Source organism: Strix uralensis, chromosome 1 (assembly GCF_047716275.1).
Source record: "Strix uralensis isolate ZFMK-TIS-50842 chromosome 1, bStrUra1, whole genome shotgun sequence".
Taxonomy (NCBI): Eukaryota; Metazoa; Chordata; class Aves; order Strigiformes; family Strigidae; genus Strix; species Strix uralensis.
Window position 1 is genome coordinate 54,075,672 of NC_133972.1, and position 17,893 is coordinate 54,093,564.

Here is a 17,893-nt window from a genome sequence, read left to right on the forward strand (position 1 = left end):
GCTATATACAAGATTTGTTAAATTTGCTTATCTTTGGTACACAAGCTAATTGTAAGAGAATGATTTTTATTTAGCATTATGCTTTCTTAACATACGCTTCTAGCTTCTGACTTTGCAGAAATGGAATGTGCAGCTTATTAAACTTGTACTTTTGGGTTGCTTTTCTGAAGGTGAAAAGCAATGAAGACTCAGTTTCTGATGAGCTGATGACTGCTAGGCCATAGTAAAGATAGCAGTTTGTAAATTATGTATCTTTTTTTTTTTACTGGGATTACTCTATTCTCTAATGGCCCCCGATTAAGGTTAGTTCCTTAACCACTGTTTGGGACGCAGCTGCTTTCTAAGAAGAGAAACATTGTTTATTGACCATTTACATTTGTTTTCCCTGCTGTTTCTACCTCTTCTATGTAAAGTATTGAGTAAGCCAAGTATCATTAATACTGTGCAGAACTTGGAAGAGAAGACTCTGCCTCTGTTTTCACTGAGAGAGAAGGTAATGCTGTAATAACTTTGCTGTGGAAAACAGTAATTTAATGGCATCAACTTGCAGTGTTAACTACGTTTGTTTATGAAGTCAGGCTTTTATACAGTTTCATAGGCGCTTCCAGGGGAAAGCCTGTCAACGTACAGCGAAATCGTTCCTTATATAGTTCTTCAGTAAGGAAGAAAATTGTACTGGCAATGAAAGGCAGTTCTCAACACTGATGCTTCTAAGCTTATGCTTTGTCAGTAGTTTGTTGTAGTGTAAAAATGAATAGTGCTTGTAAAGAGAGAAGTATTTCTTTATATTGAGTAAGACTGTTATCCTCTTAATATTTTCTCTTGGATTGTGAAGGTGTCACCAAACTTTGTTGTACTTGACTGTAGGTGTTCCCTGCTGTAACTTCAGTATTAGAAGATTCTGTTTCCTTTCTTGAAGACCTTAAACAGACTTCCTAGATTTAACAATAAAACTACCCTAGAAAAAGCATGTAAGTTGACTAGCTGTTCTGTCATCCCAATAATATTTTGCTAGTATTAAAAGAATGCTGTTTAGTTCTGGGCTTCTTTTACTTGTTTTACATGTTTTATGCAGGTTTGCTTTTTTACTAAAGTAGCGTGGCTTTCCATTTGAAAGAACTAGCCTAATTGTACAGGGAATTCATATCTAGATTTTGACGTGAACCTGTATCCCTTCAGGATCTGTAACCTGTATCCCTTCAGTACTACTGCTAAAAAATCCTAACCAGAGCAATTGTGGCTTACCAACTTTTTACTGAATATTTTATCGCTTTTCTGAAATCAGAGCTTTCTGCCTGGAGTTGTAGGCACAGGGAGTAAGCTTGGAATTGTACTGTAGACTAAAACTTTTATTTATTGAAATTTTTGTTGGAAGTATTTCTTTGTGAAACAATATTTTGAAACTCATTCATATGTAGTAAGTGGAAAGTGCATGGTAATGAATATATAGGGAACAAAATTGCATCAATTTCTGAAGTGTAAGCTTCTAACATAAATTGCTGATCCTGTAAATTTTAAACACTTTCTAAATTATTCAGAGACATCTCTTGAAGCTGACACTCACCTGTTTTACTGCTGCAAACAGTTTTTTCTCAGACCTTCAGCAGCAAAAACATGAACAGTGAAATAGCCTCGAATTATCCTACATATGCTTTTGCATCCTTCCTTTTCCTCTTGGGCAGTGTTTAATTTTTCTCCCTACTTTCAAGCTTGCAAAGCAAGATGCATGTTTTAAGGCACAAATTGTACTTGCCTGCTGACTAGAAGTAGACTCCTGGAGCAGTGTTCAAGAACAATGTCCAGTTGGAAAGTCTGTCCTCGCAAGTTACTGGAAAGGGAAATAAATTTTTGAGCAGATGACTGACGAGACCTCACTATTCACTCTTTTTATGAGATAGGTTAAGAGATGTCTGGTAAGCTTTTGTGGCCTTGACTTACGTTTCCATGCATGCAGCAATGTTATATTGTGTTTGAAATGAATGGAAAACAAGAGGCCTAAAGACCTTTGTTGATTAGGCCCCATAGTACTTTGGGATAATCGTTCTGTTCCTTACTGTGACTACTATAATGAGAAGAGCTGCAAAGGAACTGTATGTCAAAGTTTAAGGTGGTAGTTTTTTCTGCCCCAGTTTTAAAATATAACTTATTTTGTTTCTACAGCAGAGGTATGATAAAAATGTTAATATCCTGCTTTTGTCATCCCTCAAAAAAAAGAGATGTAATGCAGTATTAAAGTGTTTCATGACAAGGGCAAGGCAGTCAGAAATATGAACAATTAGTTTCCAGAGCTAAATTCCTAGTGTTTGAGGGGCAGTAAGAATCTTCATGAGGTCTTTTATTCTGTCTAAACTTTTATCATTAATTTTCTGATACATGTCAACTAACTTCTTTGACCTGCTATCTTGGATAGACATGAAATAGGTGATTCTTAGCCACTGAAATATTTTGAGATCTTCAACTAAGAAAACATTGTTTACATTGTATGTTTTACAGATCAAAAACTGGTAACTGATAGATCCCAAAAATATAGAACTTGTGATCATCAAATAAGCCGATTTTATTTTATTTTAAAAAAATGTGCATGGATTTGCTCTTGGACCTAAGTGATAACATTTTTTTCTCTACAAGGAAGAAATGGTAGGATCATTCATACACTATCAGTAATTTGAGACTGAATGGCAAATAAGAAAAGCTGTTCACCAGTACAGAGCTAGTTAAGTTATGCAAAAGTGAAAATGCTAACTAATCTACAGGAACATGTAAAAGTGGTCCACTGTGTAAAAAGTTACAGGAAAGAGATTACAGGAAGGAGTGTAAGACTTTACAGAAAGCAGATACTGTTCAGAGGGATGACTCTTAAAACAGACATGAAACTCATACACAATTAAGAGCATAAATATTGAGTGCAGTGTTAGCCAGAAAGTATAGATGATCAGAGGAATATCAAGTAGGACTAGAGAGATTATCTCATGGCGCTAATGTGACAGCTACTGGAATATGGTCTCTGTTTTGATTCTCACAGTTCAGAAAGTATGCAGAACCACAGATTTTCAGAGGAAAGGCAAGAAAATGACTGCAATTGAAACTCATGCATTAGAAGGAGAGACTTGAAGAGCTCTTGGTATAGTTACAAAGAAAACATTAAGAGTTTATTTTATTTATAATTACAGGGAAAAGAAACGGCATGCATACAGGTTCTTGAATGTTGCAAACGAAGGTGCAAGATTCCGTTAGCTTAACCTAAATACTCAGACAATAGAAATTTGGCACCATCTTTAATGTCGTTAGTAACAGTTGGAGTGAATTACTGTGATGATTTTTGCAGGGGTGAAAGTTTTGAAACTGGATCACTTAAAGACAGTTTTTTAAGGTTTGCTTCATGCAGAAAGTTTCACTAGCTGATCAGAGGTCCAGTGATAATAATGTGAATATTTCTAGTGTAAATGTTGTAGATTGGTGGACTTCAGATTGAAAGGGATTAAAAATTGTTAATTTCTAAGTAGCATTCCTGTGATAACTTTCTTTTTCCCCAAGTGTTCAATCTTGGCTCATGTCACCTGAGGTTTATGAACTTGTGAATATGTTTCCTATTGCATTGATGGATCTATTGGCAGTAGAATTCAGTATTTGCAGGTGCTTGCTGCACTGGTACAGTTTTAAGTTTTGTGTGCTTTATCAGTGCATACTTTTTCTTTAGGAGCAGCTATTCTAAAACCTCTTTTTAGGATTGAATGTAATCTAGATGATGTGATCTCTGAAATTTCTTACTATCTAAATTGTTCAAAATTTACCGCAGTTAAGTACAGTTTATACTGGACTTAGTACGTAGAGTGTATTTCTTCAGAGATGATTGCATACTTCCATTTCAACGTAGGCTTTTGGCGTTTTCCCAAATGATATATACATTTACCAGGTTGGATTTGTTGGCTGTAGTTTGATAGTTTGTTGGCCATAACTACACAGCTTCATCTAGCTGGACAGTATCTTGAGTATCTTAAAATTTCTTTGCTGTCTTATATTTGCAGAATTTGCATATGACAGAATGTAATTTTCTTCTTAATTTTCTTGTTTTCTTTGCCAGAAGAATGTGTTACAGAAAGGATGACATGCTTGTCTCACATGCTTTTTAGTGTGATTTATAAGGCCTTTCCCTTCCTCCCTCACTGCCTCCCAGTATACATCTGATTTCAAAGTTAAATTTGTTAATAGAAAGTTGGATAGTAATTGTTTGTTTCTGTATGTAGAGATTTTTCTTTGGGATAGAGAAATGCTGTACTCCTTAAACTCATCATGTATAGATGATGTTTATGCAGGATAACATGAAGTGGATTTAGAGAATAATGAAGCTAAAATTATCTTTTTTTTTCCCTTCCCTCAATAGTATGGGGTTACATTTGAAAGCTGGTTTAGGTTTATCAAATTCTGTTGTTTCCATTTCCACATCTTATTTACTGCACTTAAGGTTTTAGTTTAAGTGCACTGAGAATTAAAACAGATTTAGAATCTGTTGTCTGAATTCTGATACAGAAGTTTTCACTCAACAGAAATTATTATTGTGTCTTGCAGAACTTCTTGAAGAGCTGTGTTACAGGCAGAAAGAACTTGTAACATTTATTAAATAAAGCTTTCCTTTAAATAGTCAACAGCCTTTGCCAGGACAGCTTTCAAGTATATGATAATAAAGTCAAGCTACACAATGAATTAACCAGATGAAACTGTAGTCAGTTTTTTTTTCTTGCCTCCATATGAAGTCTGCTGACCTGTCTGGATATTTTTCTTGTAATTCATTTGGACCATAAAGGAAGCAGAGAGACTTAACTGGACATAGGGCAAGGGCTTGACGGTGACACCTGGTTCCTTGCTATGCATTTTTCTGATTCCTGTCCTTGGCTTTGAATGTGAGAAACAGATCTGGGCTTAGAGACTAAGACGGCTACAGGATGAGATGAGAAGTAGGATAAACTAGGTTACTTCTGCTTATATAAAGATTAAACCTGTTTTATTTAAATCTTAAATAAGCCAATATTGAATGGAAATCAGTCACAGATCCGTTTTGCAGTAATTTTACTAACATTCTGAATAATAATAAACAAAGCCTGATCATGGTTGAACTAGTATAGCTTCTTACTGGGGAGAAAATATAAAGGAATTTAAAAGAAATTTGTAAAATTACATTTTCCTATTTTTAAAATATTTGTGATATTTTTTAAAAATGCAAAAAATCTGTATGTTATGAAATGTTATGGAAATATTGTGTCATTTTTTATGTTCGTTAGAAAATGTTAGCTGCATGTGTTTGATCAGTTCATACCTTCTCTGGTTTTAGGAGGCAGTGGTTGAAGGCATATGATTTTGTGGCTCAGGAAATTCCTACTATAAAATCAGTGTGGGTTGTTGTTTTTGTTGGGGGTTTTTTTGTGCGTGTGTGTTTTTGTTGGGATTTTTTTGTGGGTCCAGTTAATTTGATAATATGAAAGTCCTTCTTACCATTTTCTTTCTTTTAGGGAGTTGATGTAGCTACTCAAAGTGTAAACAAAAATGGCTCATCTGTGCCTCCTCATGGGCAGGTATTAAAACCCCAAATGCTGCCCTGTTCATTTGGGAAAGACTAGAGCTTGGAGGCACATCTTCTTTTACACGTGTGTAGAGCTCAGCTAATAGAAGTTTCCACATAGTAGGTCCTGAAAGGGGAATGATGTTGAATCACTTGGATAAATTAAAAGGAAGAAAATGTATTTAAATAACTGTGTCATCTTTTTATGTGTGTGTTTAATCCCAAATACCATGCATCTTGAATTTACTACTACTTTCTATCTTCCCTTGAAGAGTGTACTTCAAAACTGGCACTGTCATGACTCTGTAGAGTTGTTTTGTGTGAGAAGCTGCCTAGCAGAGAAAAGCTTGTGAAATTATAAACTCTGAACATGCAGATTTCTGCAGAAACAAAATGCAATCAGCTAATACTTAAAAATATTTGTTAAAATATACTTTTTCTTTAGCAAAACCTTGAATAATTTCTGGCCTGTTCAGTGAAGTGAGAGCTTCAAATTTATTCTCTTAACTGTACCTAAAGATTTGAAAAGATTACAGTGATTTTGATTTTGACAGTAGTGCTCTTTAATTTGCTTATTCCAGAAATCTGAAGATCAGCCTTTTTGTTAAAACATCGTTTGAAAAAGTATCCATAGTAATGGGCATGTTACTATTAGACTTTACTAGAATCAGACTAAGTTATTGTGTTAAATTGCCAGTATTGGTGCTTTCTTATGGAAAAGACCTCAGCATGGTTAAACTTCTCAAAAAATTCCTCCTGCCCCTCTTTCAAATCTGTTATATCTGTTGCTGTAAGAATTTCAGTATTGCTAGTAGGATTATTTTTTTAAGCTTTTTTTTTTTTAAGAAAAATTTTCTGTATTTCACCATATTATCATAGAAATCTGCTATATTTAAGCATGTTGGGCTTTCCGAAAATACTTTTAAGGTGCAATATTTACAGCTCCATCCCAGTTACACAGATTAGTTCCTCTCCCTTGGTTTCCTAGATTTCTTAAATATCATGCTGGTTTATGTCCTACAAAGCAACACTCTTTGTCAGTGCTTTCCTAGGTAGATTTGTTACTGAGTTTGTTAGAGTAACAGTTACAAATCATTCATCTCTATCAGTAGCAAAAACAGGGAAAGGAAATTATGATCTGCATGGCTCATCTCATTTATTATGTTTCAAACATACCTATTCACTCCCAAATGTGGGAAAAAACCCAGTACTTTTTTTGTTAAGGCATGTAATTATAAATAACGAACACTTGTGCATAAACTCTTCTGTACAAATTAGGAAATGTTACCTATTTCTTTTCTGCTGTGTTTATTTCACATAGTTAAGTTGTTCTGGATGATGCTGTGTTCATGTCAGGTGTCCCCCTTGAATAACATCAGTGGGAGTTCAGATCTCTTCTAGTTAAGTAGTTTGAGTGGTTAGCTCATGCAGACAGACACCTGCCACTGACAGGTTAACGTACACTTAATTTTCAAAACCCCTCATTCCTTTTGAAAGAGTACTATTTCTACTTGATTTAATATGAGAGTTAATATGATCCTCTTCAAATTCAAGTGGTGTAAAGTTCACCTCTTTTACTGGCAAAACTCTGCCTATGCTAATGATTGCAGTCTCTGTATAGTCCTTTGGAGAGTGTTTACTTAACTAGGGAAATAAAATGAGTCACTCAGGCAACCAGACAATTGTAAAATAGATGTTCAGTTTGTAAACATAACTTTAGCTTTTGTAGAGGGGCATATTTTCCTCTAGTAAGGAAATTCCAGGAAAGACCAGTTGGATTTTAAGTAAGTATTTAAGAATTGTTTAATGGGAAGAGGGAAGAATTGTTGCCTATTGTGCTTTAGATATTTGAAAACCCTATTGCATAATACCTTTATTAAACTGAGCTAAACATCCAGCCTGAAACTATAGCTGTGAATCCATCGTATTAAAACCACAACACTATATATATTAATTCTTAGGTCTATCCTTGCTTGCCAGTTCCCTTCCCACCCCAAGCCCTGGGCCAGCATTCCTTTTTTTTTTCATGAAGAACTTCTGTGCGGCAGAAATTGATTTGACTTGGGGTTTTTTCAGAGTGTTATTAGATCTCTTCTTTTCAGAAACAATTCCCAGTTGAAGATTAAATAAGCATAAAATGAAAATCTGTATACTAGTTGCATATTTATACTGTAACAAATATATGTGTAGCATAGGATGTCCTGGACTGAAAGAGTAGTTTGTCTGAGCCTAATCGTTTCACAGTTTATCATGTAAAAGACTATTGTGCAATTGCTGCTTCTAATACTAAATATTTTAAAGTTAGCTTGCTCATTTGTGATGAGTTACTAACAAATTCATGGATATTGCTGTAGTCTTAGAAGAGAAGCAAAGTTCTCTCCAACTGGCAAATATTAATAGCGTTTAAGGAGTGATCTTGTATTGAAGTGGAGTTTGGTTCTTGTCAGATAGGGTTATTGAGTAGCTGGAGGATGAATAAGGCTTTCTCGTGTTAGCTTACAAAATAAAAATAGAAAAAAAAAAAAGAGTCAAAATTCTGCATGCCTTTGGAGGGTAGTCAAATTTGATGTATCTTGAGATACGAATTTGAGATAATGTGACTTGCAGTTAGTATTTTTAAGACACGTTTAAGAAGGGAGATACACAGTATCTTTTTTGTTCTTGCCCCTTTAATGTGGTTAGGCATTGATTCTGTCACAGCCTTTTTATTAAGGATATAAGTGTGATAGTTACATCTGTGACTAATCTTTTTGCAGGACTGCAGTAGTGTTTTGTAATAGGGACTCCTTTTTTAGTCTTTCTACACTCTCATGTACTTGTAGAGTTGTTGCTTCTATGGTGCATGCTCAGTTGAAATAAAGGGAACTTTTAAGGTGGGATTAAGGTTGCAAGCATTTGTCACTGCATAGCACTACCTGTGTTCAGAAAAAGCTGCAACTTCATGGTCCTTACTTTAAACTGAGTAATGGAAACTTTCCTGCAAGTTAATTTGTAAGTAATATTGTGTTCACGGAATCTTCTGCTTGAAGTTCTTTGTCCCCAGGAGACTATCCCCAAAACACTAAAATTGAGAGTTGCTAAACAACATGGCCTCGTTCATATAATCTTATTTTTGCTCGGAGGATTTTGTCAGGGAGATTAACTTGTCATACCTTGTTTGATTGATTGGAGCTTCTGAGTGGGAGTATGAATTTGGTGCTGTTGATACATAGAAAATGGAGGAGTAGTCTGAGCTGTATTCTGGCCGCTGCTTTTTTTTTTTTCCTCCTTTGTAAGCAGAAATTGTTTTTCATGACCCCGACTTTATTCAGACTTCTGTCAGTGATGACCAGTTTATGGTATCTCAGTCTTTCATAGTATTACTGTGCTGTTTGTAACCCTAAAACATTGGAAAACCCAGTTTTTAGAAAGTGTCTGCACGTAAGCAATTTCCGTCTTGCATCACTGAGGTGTATGTTGTTAAGCATCAACACTTCTTCCAATGTCTTTGTTTTATGTGCTTTGGGAAGCTCCTTGAATGAATGCCTTGTGGCATCAACCCCACCCCCCAATGTTAAGGGCTTTGTTTATCCAGTTTTAGTAATGCTTAAGCCTAGTATTCAGAAAACATTTGAGCATTTTTTAGTGTCTTGAGTTCTCTAGTTTTCCTTTGGTTTTGAGAGAAAAACTTTGTAAAATTGGAATAATCTACTGACATTTAATGTGTATCAGTGGTTGCAGAAATAGAGATTCAAGAGATCTGACAGAAGTGAATTTATTTTTTTGGTGATGTGCACTAAATATACCTTTACACACACTTTTTTCTATTAAAGCAAACAGTTTCTCCGTCTTTTTGGTAACTGCTTATTTATTATCAGGTGCTTAGTCATAAAGTTAGTTTCTACTTACGACCCTGTTTAAAAACCTTAATATACTTTATTTGACATAACCTGAAATCCCATTTGCACCTTTCTTGCTGTATTGATGTAGTGTAGTTATCTTTTGAGGAGGTATTAGACCAATCTGAGGCATGAACCAGTGGCAGACAGTCTTCTGCTCACTCTTTGGGTTGATCCAGATTGTGGCAGTATTGTTGTCCGAGGTAGGAGAGCGTATCGTTGCAGTGCTGTTAGACTTTCATTACCAAACTTGAATTTCTTAGTACTGTGTTACAGTATGTTCATGGGAGGGCTGTTCATTTGGGTTTCATGATGTATTGCTGGGGAGGGCTTGGAAGGGGGAAATTAAGTCTGTTGCCCATATACTGTGCTGATCCATGCTGGAGTTAAGATAACACCATTATTAGTTTGTGGTAAGGATTCTGGCTGTCGGTTTAACACTTTTCTGTGTTGTAATTAAAAAGCCCCATTCTGTATGAAGCTCTTATTTGAGGACAGAAGAACCTCTTGTGCACTCTCTTACACTGTATTAGAGATATAAATGTTTTCTGGGCTACAGTCAAGAATGAAAGCATAGTTTGGCTTTATTCTCAACTACCTCTATTTTCTTTTTAGGGGAATGTCTCACTCAATACAAATGTGATAATGTTAATAAGTGTTGCAAGATTAAAAAGACACTAAAATTGACTGTCATCAGTGATGCTGTAGCAGGGAGTTTGTTTTTTATTTAACACATTGAGATCTTCTGGAGTCATGAGCTAGACAGGAGTATGACTGTGTTGCTGAAGTTTATATAGTACTTTCTCATATTTTCCATGGGTAAAGTTGGTAGCTGCTTTTTCAAGTCAATTGATCTCAAATAAAATAGGTGCCTTAGAGATGTTAAGCATTGTTGCTAGCATTTTTTTTTATTAGGTGACGTGAACCGAAAGGGAGGAAATAGCAAATGTAAAACTGAATAATTTGTTGTCCACCTATAGTTCTCAATTTCACATAAATTCAACTTGTAGATTTCAATATGTTTAAAAGTATCTACTTCAGTAACCTTTGTGTCTTATCAGAAGGGTTTTAGAAGCTGGTTGGAACTTACTTTAATTTAGGAGAAACAGGCAAATTCTTTCAGATGATACTGCTTACTGCTCGTCACAAATAAAGAATAAAGGTTTTTACAGGTGACGGTAAAATTATTTGTCCAATCTTTTGTTTATTTTTGGTTTAATGGTTGAGATATCAAGAAAACTGCTAATATACTGGTTTTCTTTGAAGAAGAAAGTTGGCAGGTATTTGTCCAGAATGCAGTGGAAATGCACGCTTCATCCCTTAGGCTTTTTTGAAGGATATGACTTGGGACATTTGATCTTTCAGAAACTCAGTGGATTCGGTGGACCTTGTTCAGTGAATCTGATAATTTTCTAAGTTATGTATAAGTTCAAATGTTGCACTGCTGCTACAAGGTAGGCTGAGGGGAGGAAGAATACAACCCCAAAATTATTTAACTATTTTGCTGTAGCTGTAACAAGGGAAGGAGCAAACTAGAAGGGGATGGTTGGGCAAAAATAAGTTTATATCTGTTCTACCAATGAGTACAAACCAAGCTGTTACATCCATTTACAATGAAGTTCAATCCTAGGAAAACAGTGTGCCTGTTAGCTGCTGGAGTAGTAAATCCCTGAATTGTTATTTGAGAACTTGGAAGTTAGAATTTAATTTGAGCCATTTTAGTACTGTCCTTTGCTTTTCTTTTTGATGGGCAGATAACTGGTTTTCTTTCCAGAGCAGTTTGTACTGTTTGCCCTAAAATTAAACTTCAGTTTCTGAAATAAATTGAGCGGATCTAATTAAAAATAATAATGTAGGCAGAAGACAGTAAAATAGCAAGCTACTGTTACGTTATGCAATGTGTAAGATAAAATTTGAAGCTAATCTTTTTCATTTTAATAATCAGTAATATCTTGACATTCTTTGAGTATTTCATTAGTAAAACAAGACGAGTCCTTGATTTTCATTGGTTTACTGTGCTGGCTTTTTCATTCTTGAGGTGTCATTTTCTTACTACTATTTTAGAATAAACGTTCTATTATGAAGAAAACTGCATGCTCACAGTATCATTTTCATCCCGTATTGGTCACTTGTCCCACTTAATGTATGTATGACTCTTGATCTGTTTATACTAACATTTTGGACTAATTTCCGTGAAATTTTGTGTGAATGGTAACTTGGAGAAGATGAAAACTTCTTTACGTTGGGACAATTATCCTGTGACTCAAACATTACAAAACGGCACAGACTTTGCTGTCCTGGATAGGCAATATGGTAGGAGAGGAGGGCAGGAGAGGAAGTGAGTCTTTGTAAGCTTTTTTGCTCAGTAGAGCTACTTGTTGACTGGTATAAAACATTTGCGGGGGCGGGGGGCATAATAAGTATGTAATTGGGCAGTACAGTGATCAGGCTAGATTTTCTTTCTTTTGGCAGAGCACTGTGCATTCAATTTAGTATGTTATGAATTTCTGGAAAATGTTACTGTGCAGTTGGTGTATTCTCTGAGGCCATTGCTCTGATAGAAAAATTGCAAGTTTTTATGCTTTTAGTTGCCTATGGAAGGCAGCCATATTTTGCTTCAATACAGCAGGCCACATAAAAATGCAGTGAAGAAAAATAGTGTTTTGTCTTACTACTTTTACATGTGGCAAATAAAAATGGCCATGACAGGCCCTTCAGTTACTGCTGAGATGTTGAGTATTGTATTCCTATTGTGTTAGTTTTTTTCCTCCTGTATGCAGAACTTCAGAAAGTGTTCTGCACAAAGATTTGCACTGAAGTAACAAAGTTGTCAGTTGAAATACACTTCATTTTAATTTAGGCTTATCCTAGATAAGTTTCTATCATTTTCACTGTTTAAACAAGTTTTAATTAGTTAATCCCATAAAATATCACTACCATAAACTATGTTGCTGTTAAGTTTTCTCTCTTAACAAATAATTAGTGTCTGTCAGTTGGGCAGTATTTGTTCTGTTGAGGAAGTTCAGGTTCTAATATTGTCTCTAGTTTAATGAATTTGATTGCATATTAGCTAAGAGGTGGAACATGGAGTCATAGAACAATATGTATGGAGTTGAAACAGGTAGAATGAACTTCCTAGCTTTCCTGCTGCCCAGTGTTTCTTCCATATGCCTGGTTTCTGGGCACAGAAAAGACAATTCTCCTAGAGCCCTTCCTGAATCCCTGTTCCTTCTGGAGGGAGCGAAGGGCTGGACTGCCTTTGAGTTCCAGTTACAGCACTCCTATTGCTGGGGAGCACCTTTTCATCCTTCCTGCCCAGCTGGTGAGCATTTGTAAACTTTCCTCTGTATTATCTGCACTGATGCTTTTTATTAGGGACAAAAGGAGAGGTAGGATATTAACGAGGTATTTGTCTGACTGAGAAGGAAACATAAATGCTCTATCTATGTTGGACTGTATAAAGTTAACTGTTGTATAGTACAACACTATACTACTGCAACTACTGTAATTTTACTCTTTGTGCCTGGCTAAAATCTTGGGTGTGAATGGAGGTGTGTGAACTTGTTTACTGTCTAATTTCTCAGTGTACATTTGCTTGAAGAGGATGAAAAATAGGTTTGGTTTTTTACTGTTTGCTGATCTGGATTGTAGATTATCTTTTGAAGATTAATGTGTCTCAGTGTTCCGATTTGTGCATTTCAGTTGGAGATTTTATGTTCATGATAATGTATAATATTATGAGCCAAAGAGAGTTTTAATTAGGATAAGACACTTGGCTGCCAAAAGATGGTGTGGAATGCACAGTGATGTATTTGACTCTTCTAATCAAATAGCATGAAAATTTGTTTTAGCTGGTTACAAATGGATGCTGTAGTTGCTAGTAAAAGGGTATAGGTTTTGGAAAGGAAAGAGTTTCAACTTGTTCTTGAAAGATGGCGGGGGAGGAGGGAGAGAAATCAGTTGCTTTATTAGAGCAGTCTGATCCTTAGCTAATTCAAAATTTCAAATTTCCTTAATTTCACAGAGTTGGAGTGATGTTAATGGAGACATAAATTAAATGTGATAAATACCAGAGGAAGTTGACTGTGTTGCAAAATGGAAGATTCTTATTTCACCTATGTTATATTTTTTCCGAGTCCAGCGTAGTTGAACCCTTGTGCTATTCAAACTATCTTGGATTCAGCAATTTGGATCTGGAAACTACTTACAAAAACGTTAAAGTGAGTCTTGACATGGCAGAATCTCAAATCTGTAGTAGGCATTAAGTCACAGCCTGGTTTTTGAATTGGTTCTCAGAAGTATGCTCTTTGTGCTTTCTGCTGATTTTCATGCATTAGTGAGGAAGATTGGATTTTTGTTTGAAAGACTTGAAGATAGTTATGATAATTTAACCTTGACTGTGACCTGTCCTATGACCTGTTTATCACTAGAGATAGAGTTAGTGAAGGCTTGCTCACACAGTTGCACCACTACAGTTTTATGTAACTCTAGTGCTGATGCCCTTCTTGGCCATCTTCCAGTTAGGAATAGCTCTTTCCAGATTTAACTACTTCCAAAATAATGATTAAGCTGAGGAAAGTCACAGTGATGGTGCAGTAACCATTTTCGTGGAGAGTTCTGTAACTGAATTGGAGGATTTATAACACAGTGTGAATTTCCCTATGGTGCAACAAAGATGTATATTTACAATTGCCGAGTCTTAATGTATGCTAATAAGCATTTTAAAAACAATCTTTTTGTTCCTCTTTCTTGAAGAAAGTGGGACTAGTAGGGAAGGTCTAAATGTAAGAGGAAAGGGTGAGAGGTGCTGTAAGGGAACGTCTTGAGGGACAGTGGCATGCTGTCTACCTTATCAAGCCTGTTTCTGGGATACTGACTAATCTTAGTGATCCTGTTCTCATGATCTACTTTGTCTCCCAGCTGCATGCCTGGCATAGAGCTGATTGCAAGTCACAGCCACCTTAAAATGGCTTGGGGTTTGGCTTTGCTAATGGTGAAAGCTAGCATATAAGTAAGAGGAACCCCCCTTCTTTTTAGAGGTAGACCTCCACTTGCGCATTGCTCTCTGCATACCATTGTAACTTGGTGGGCTTTTAAAGATCTTGAGCAACTTCCCCTGGCAACCTGAGCTGGCAGTGCTTGCTTGGCTGCATTGTCAGAATTCCTAGGTGACCGCTATGCAGGTATGTACCTTTTTATACTGAGGCAGCAAGGTTTTAATATGTAGTTAGTTTTGTGATAGCGGTTTTGGTGTTTACATATGATCTTTAAGCCCTTAACTTGTATGAAGTGCCTAAAACTCTTGTTCTCCAGAGCATCATCTGCTTTGGTCTTGGAAGCTTCCCAACAGCAAATATCAGTTTAGCAGCTCTTTCATATGTTCATTCCTGTGAAGTTTGGGTACTGATCCAAAAGCAAAGCGGTATTATGCATAAAATAAAATGGAGGTATGGGGGTGAGCCAGCACCTGTAATTACACTGTGTAGTTGTCCTAGACACTGTTGGGCACGTAATCGTGGTTGGCCCTTGTAAAAGTCCACGTAGCTTGCCCTGGCAACCTGAGGCAATCAGTATTGCTGGAGCAGCCACTGTCAGTTTTTATGTAGCTGAGGCCAGCTCAGGTAGGGCAGGATCCCTGATGCAGGGCAAGTCCATGGGTGTGCAGCCTGGGAGTTCCGCTGGGAGGACTGCAGCTCAGTGCAGGGAGCCCCAGGTGCCCCTTAGGAAGAAATTGCCGCATAGTAGGTGCTTCTGCTATCGGGGCCAGCTGTAGGTGGGTGTGACTGCTGCAGCCGCTCTGATACTCACTCTGAGGTGCTTTGTCACTCAGTACTGGGGCTGGGAACCAGGGCGGCAGGGAACAGTGTGAAATGGTGGGGGGATGCTGCTGAACTGTTAGACCATGTGGGGGCTGAAAGTCTGCTCAGTGAGTTTGAGGGCCTTGTTTATGGGTTGGATAGAACTGGCATTAAAGGATTTTGTTGATTTAATATGTGTGTTGTTGTCTCTTACTCATGTTTGGAAAATGTGTGTTAGTTTAGATTCACTGTGGCAGTGTATTTAGACCACTACATCTTGAGTGTGCTGAACAAAGTGTGGTCTTACTGCATCCTTGGTAAGGGATTACAGTAAACTTACTACATTGGTGTTTTCTGAAATTTTGAAGTGACTAATATCAAACTGTTCAAACAAGCCATCTGGTAAATTTTCATCTTGTTTTTTTCCTTTAAAAAGGGAGATGATTTTACCTCAGTAGAAATTAACTACTGTGTTTGCGTTAAGTAAACTACAGAAATACATGAAGAAATTTTAACAATTTTATCTCAGGAGAGTTTGGGAAGGGTATAGTAAATAAATACAGACTGTTAACAGAATGAATAATATAAAAATATTAAACATCTATCTCACGCCATACTCAGTGTCTAAAAGAAAAAAATAAGATGTTGGTGTGACTGATTGAGGAATACAGTCCTGTAATTACGATATACTACTTGCATACGTTTAGGGTAATTAAATGTGTCTGTTTTTATAAATGTATATTAAAGTCTAAGTTCTGAAATTTTCTAACGTACATAACGTGTAAAGTCACATCATTCACTAGAAGCTCAATTTTTTGTTGTTGTTCATGTGCATCACAAGCATGTGATATGAGTATTGCTTTGACAAGCTTAAGTTACCCCCATGATAAGTCATTCCACCTGGCTCTGAGCATGCAAGATACTTTTGATATAGGACTAATTGTCTTGCTTCTGGAAGGCTGTATTTGAGGACAAGACTTTTTTTTTTTTTACCCCCAGATCTTTAAAGAGAATGACACATGGTTTTAGCCAAAATAGTGCAGGAAAAGGTTCAGAGCTACTGATGGTTCAGGTTGCAATAACTCATGTGTGTGCAAATCAGCCTTTAACCTTTGTACAGTACTAAACAGATTAGTCATGGTGTACCTCTTTGCTTTCTGATGGAGTGTTTTTTTAATCTACAGGGTTAGAGGCAGGGAAGAATAAGTTTGAAATAGTAATTTTGTTAATGCTTGTGTAGTCAGAAGGCTCAGAAGATAGAATTTGCATTATAATCTCTCCCGTTCTGCACCGTGATACGTCATTCAGTCATCTTCTGTGTGTGTGGCTCTCAGTAGACTTGAAAAAAAGTATTTGTTTTAATGGCTCCATTCACTCCCACATATCAGTCCACTATCAGTGGACTGTTCTTTATTGTAGTTGCCCGTAAGATACAGTCTTTGCCATTTGCAAAGTACTTGGACTTCATATTTAGATTGCTATACAGTATGTGCAGCTAGTGGTGCCTAATGTAATATCCCTGGGTATTTCTTCCAGTAGACAGGGGAAAGATAAAGGTAGGGAGACTGTTGTATTTGGAATATCTTTTTCCCTGAAATGTATAAGAAAACAATTTTTCTTAGTTTAGTGTGATTTATGTGAACATTTAAAGTTTAGGAAATCATACAAGGAAGAATGGAAGAGTTTTTACTTGCTTAGAAATTTTCAAGGAATGGGAGGCCTTAAGAGCAGGAAGTTTAAGATTGCAAAGGGTTTAATGGATGGCCTTGTTTAATTGTAATTAAAACTGTTCAGGTGTAACTGATGCCTTGAGCTTAGGCACAAATGTAGATGTAAAAGGTGTTGAAAATTATCTCCCTTCTCATTTCCCAGATGTTCTTTTGTGTTCAAGTGTTTTCATGTCGAGGAGGAAAATGAGGTTACTGTGAGAAGCAGTTGTTAGGGAAGCCAGAAGCAGGTGGCCGTTTGGGAAATGCTGCTTTTGGTATTCTGGATTTCGATACCTATATTGCAGAGACTGAGGTGCAGGAAAATTAATTTACTTCTCCATCTGAACTGTGCTGTGGTCCAGGCTGTGGGCAACTTGCCTTTTCCTCTCCCCTCTCCTTTTCCCTTCCACCTTCTTAGAATGCAGATGGTTGATTTCTTCAAAAACATACAATGGCGAACAGTCTTTCTTTTTTCCTTTAGGGACCAGTTACTCTCCACAAGAAAATTCACATAACCACAGTGCTCTTCATAGTTCAAATTCACATTCTTCTAATCCCAGCAATAATCCAAGCAAAACTTCTGATGCAGTGAGTATTTGATTGGTATTTTTCCCTGTGTCACCCCATTCATATGTAGTGTATTTTCATGATTTTGTCTAAAATGGGCAGCACATACATCACCTGCTTCATTGAGTTTTCCAGCATCAGTCTTTATTTTATAAACACTCTGTAAACCCAAGTTGCAGTTGTTATATGTTGTGAAACTATTCTAATTGTTAATCATTGGAGCTTTGAGGTACCTGTCTTGAATTTTCAAACACTAGATTGTTTAAATGAAGTAGATATAGAGAGAAGTATTTTGCATGAACTTTGTTGGTAAATCTAGAGAAGACAGTATGATTTTACTGATCTAAGATACGTTGTGAATTTTAGTCACTTTATTACCCAAGTTTT

General features: G+C 36.5%; 1 protein-coding gene across 4 annotated transcripts in view; it reads left to right on the top strand.

Annotated features, from left to right (window-relative positions):
- Positions 1-17,893, top strand: part of WAC (WW domain containing adaptor with coiled-coil) — a 63,424-nt gene that overhangs the window by 7,853 nt on the left and 37,678 nt on the right. For all 4 annotated transcript variants that reach the window (XM_074866820.1, XM_074866828.1, XM_074866847.1 and 1 more), the window contains one exon: positions 17,421-17,527. In XM_074866820.1, coding sequence (XP_074722921.1) covers positions 17,421-17,527 — 107 coding nt within the window. The remainder of the gene's footprint in view (positions 1-17,420; positions 17,528-17,893) is intronic.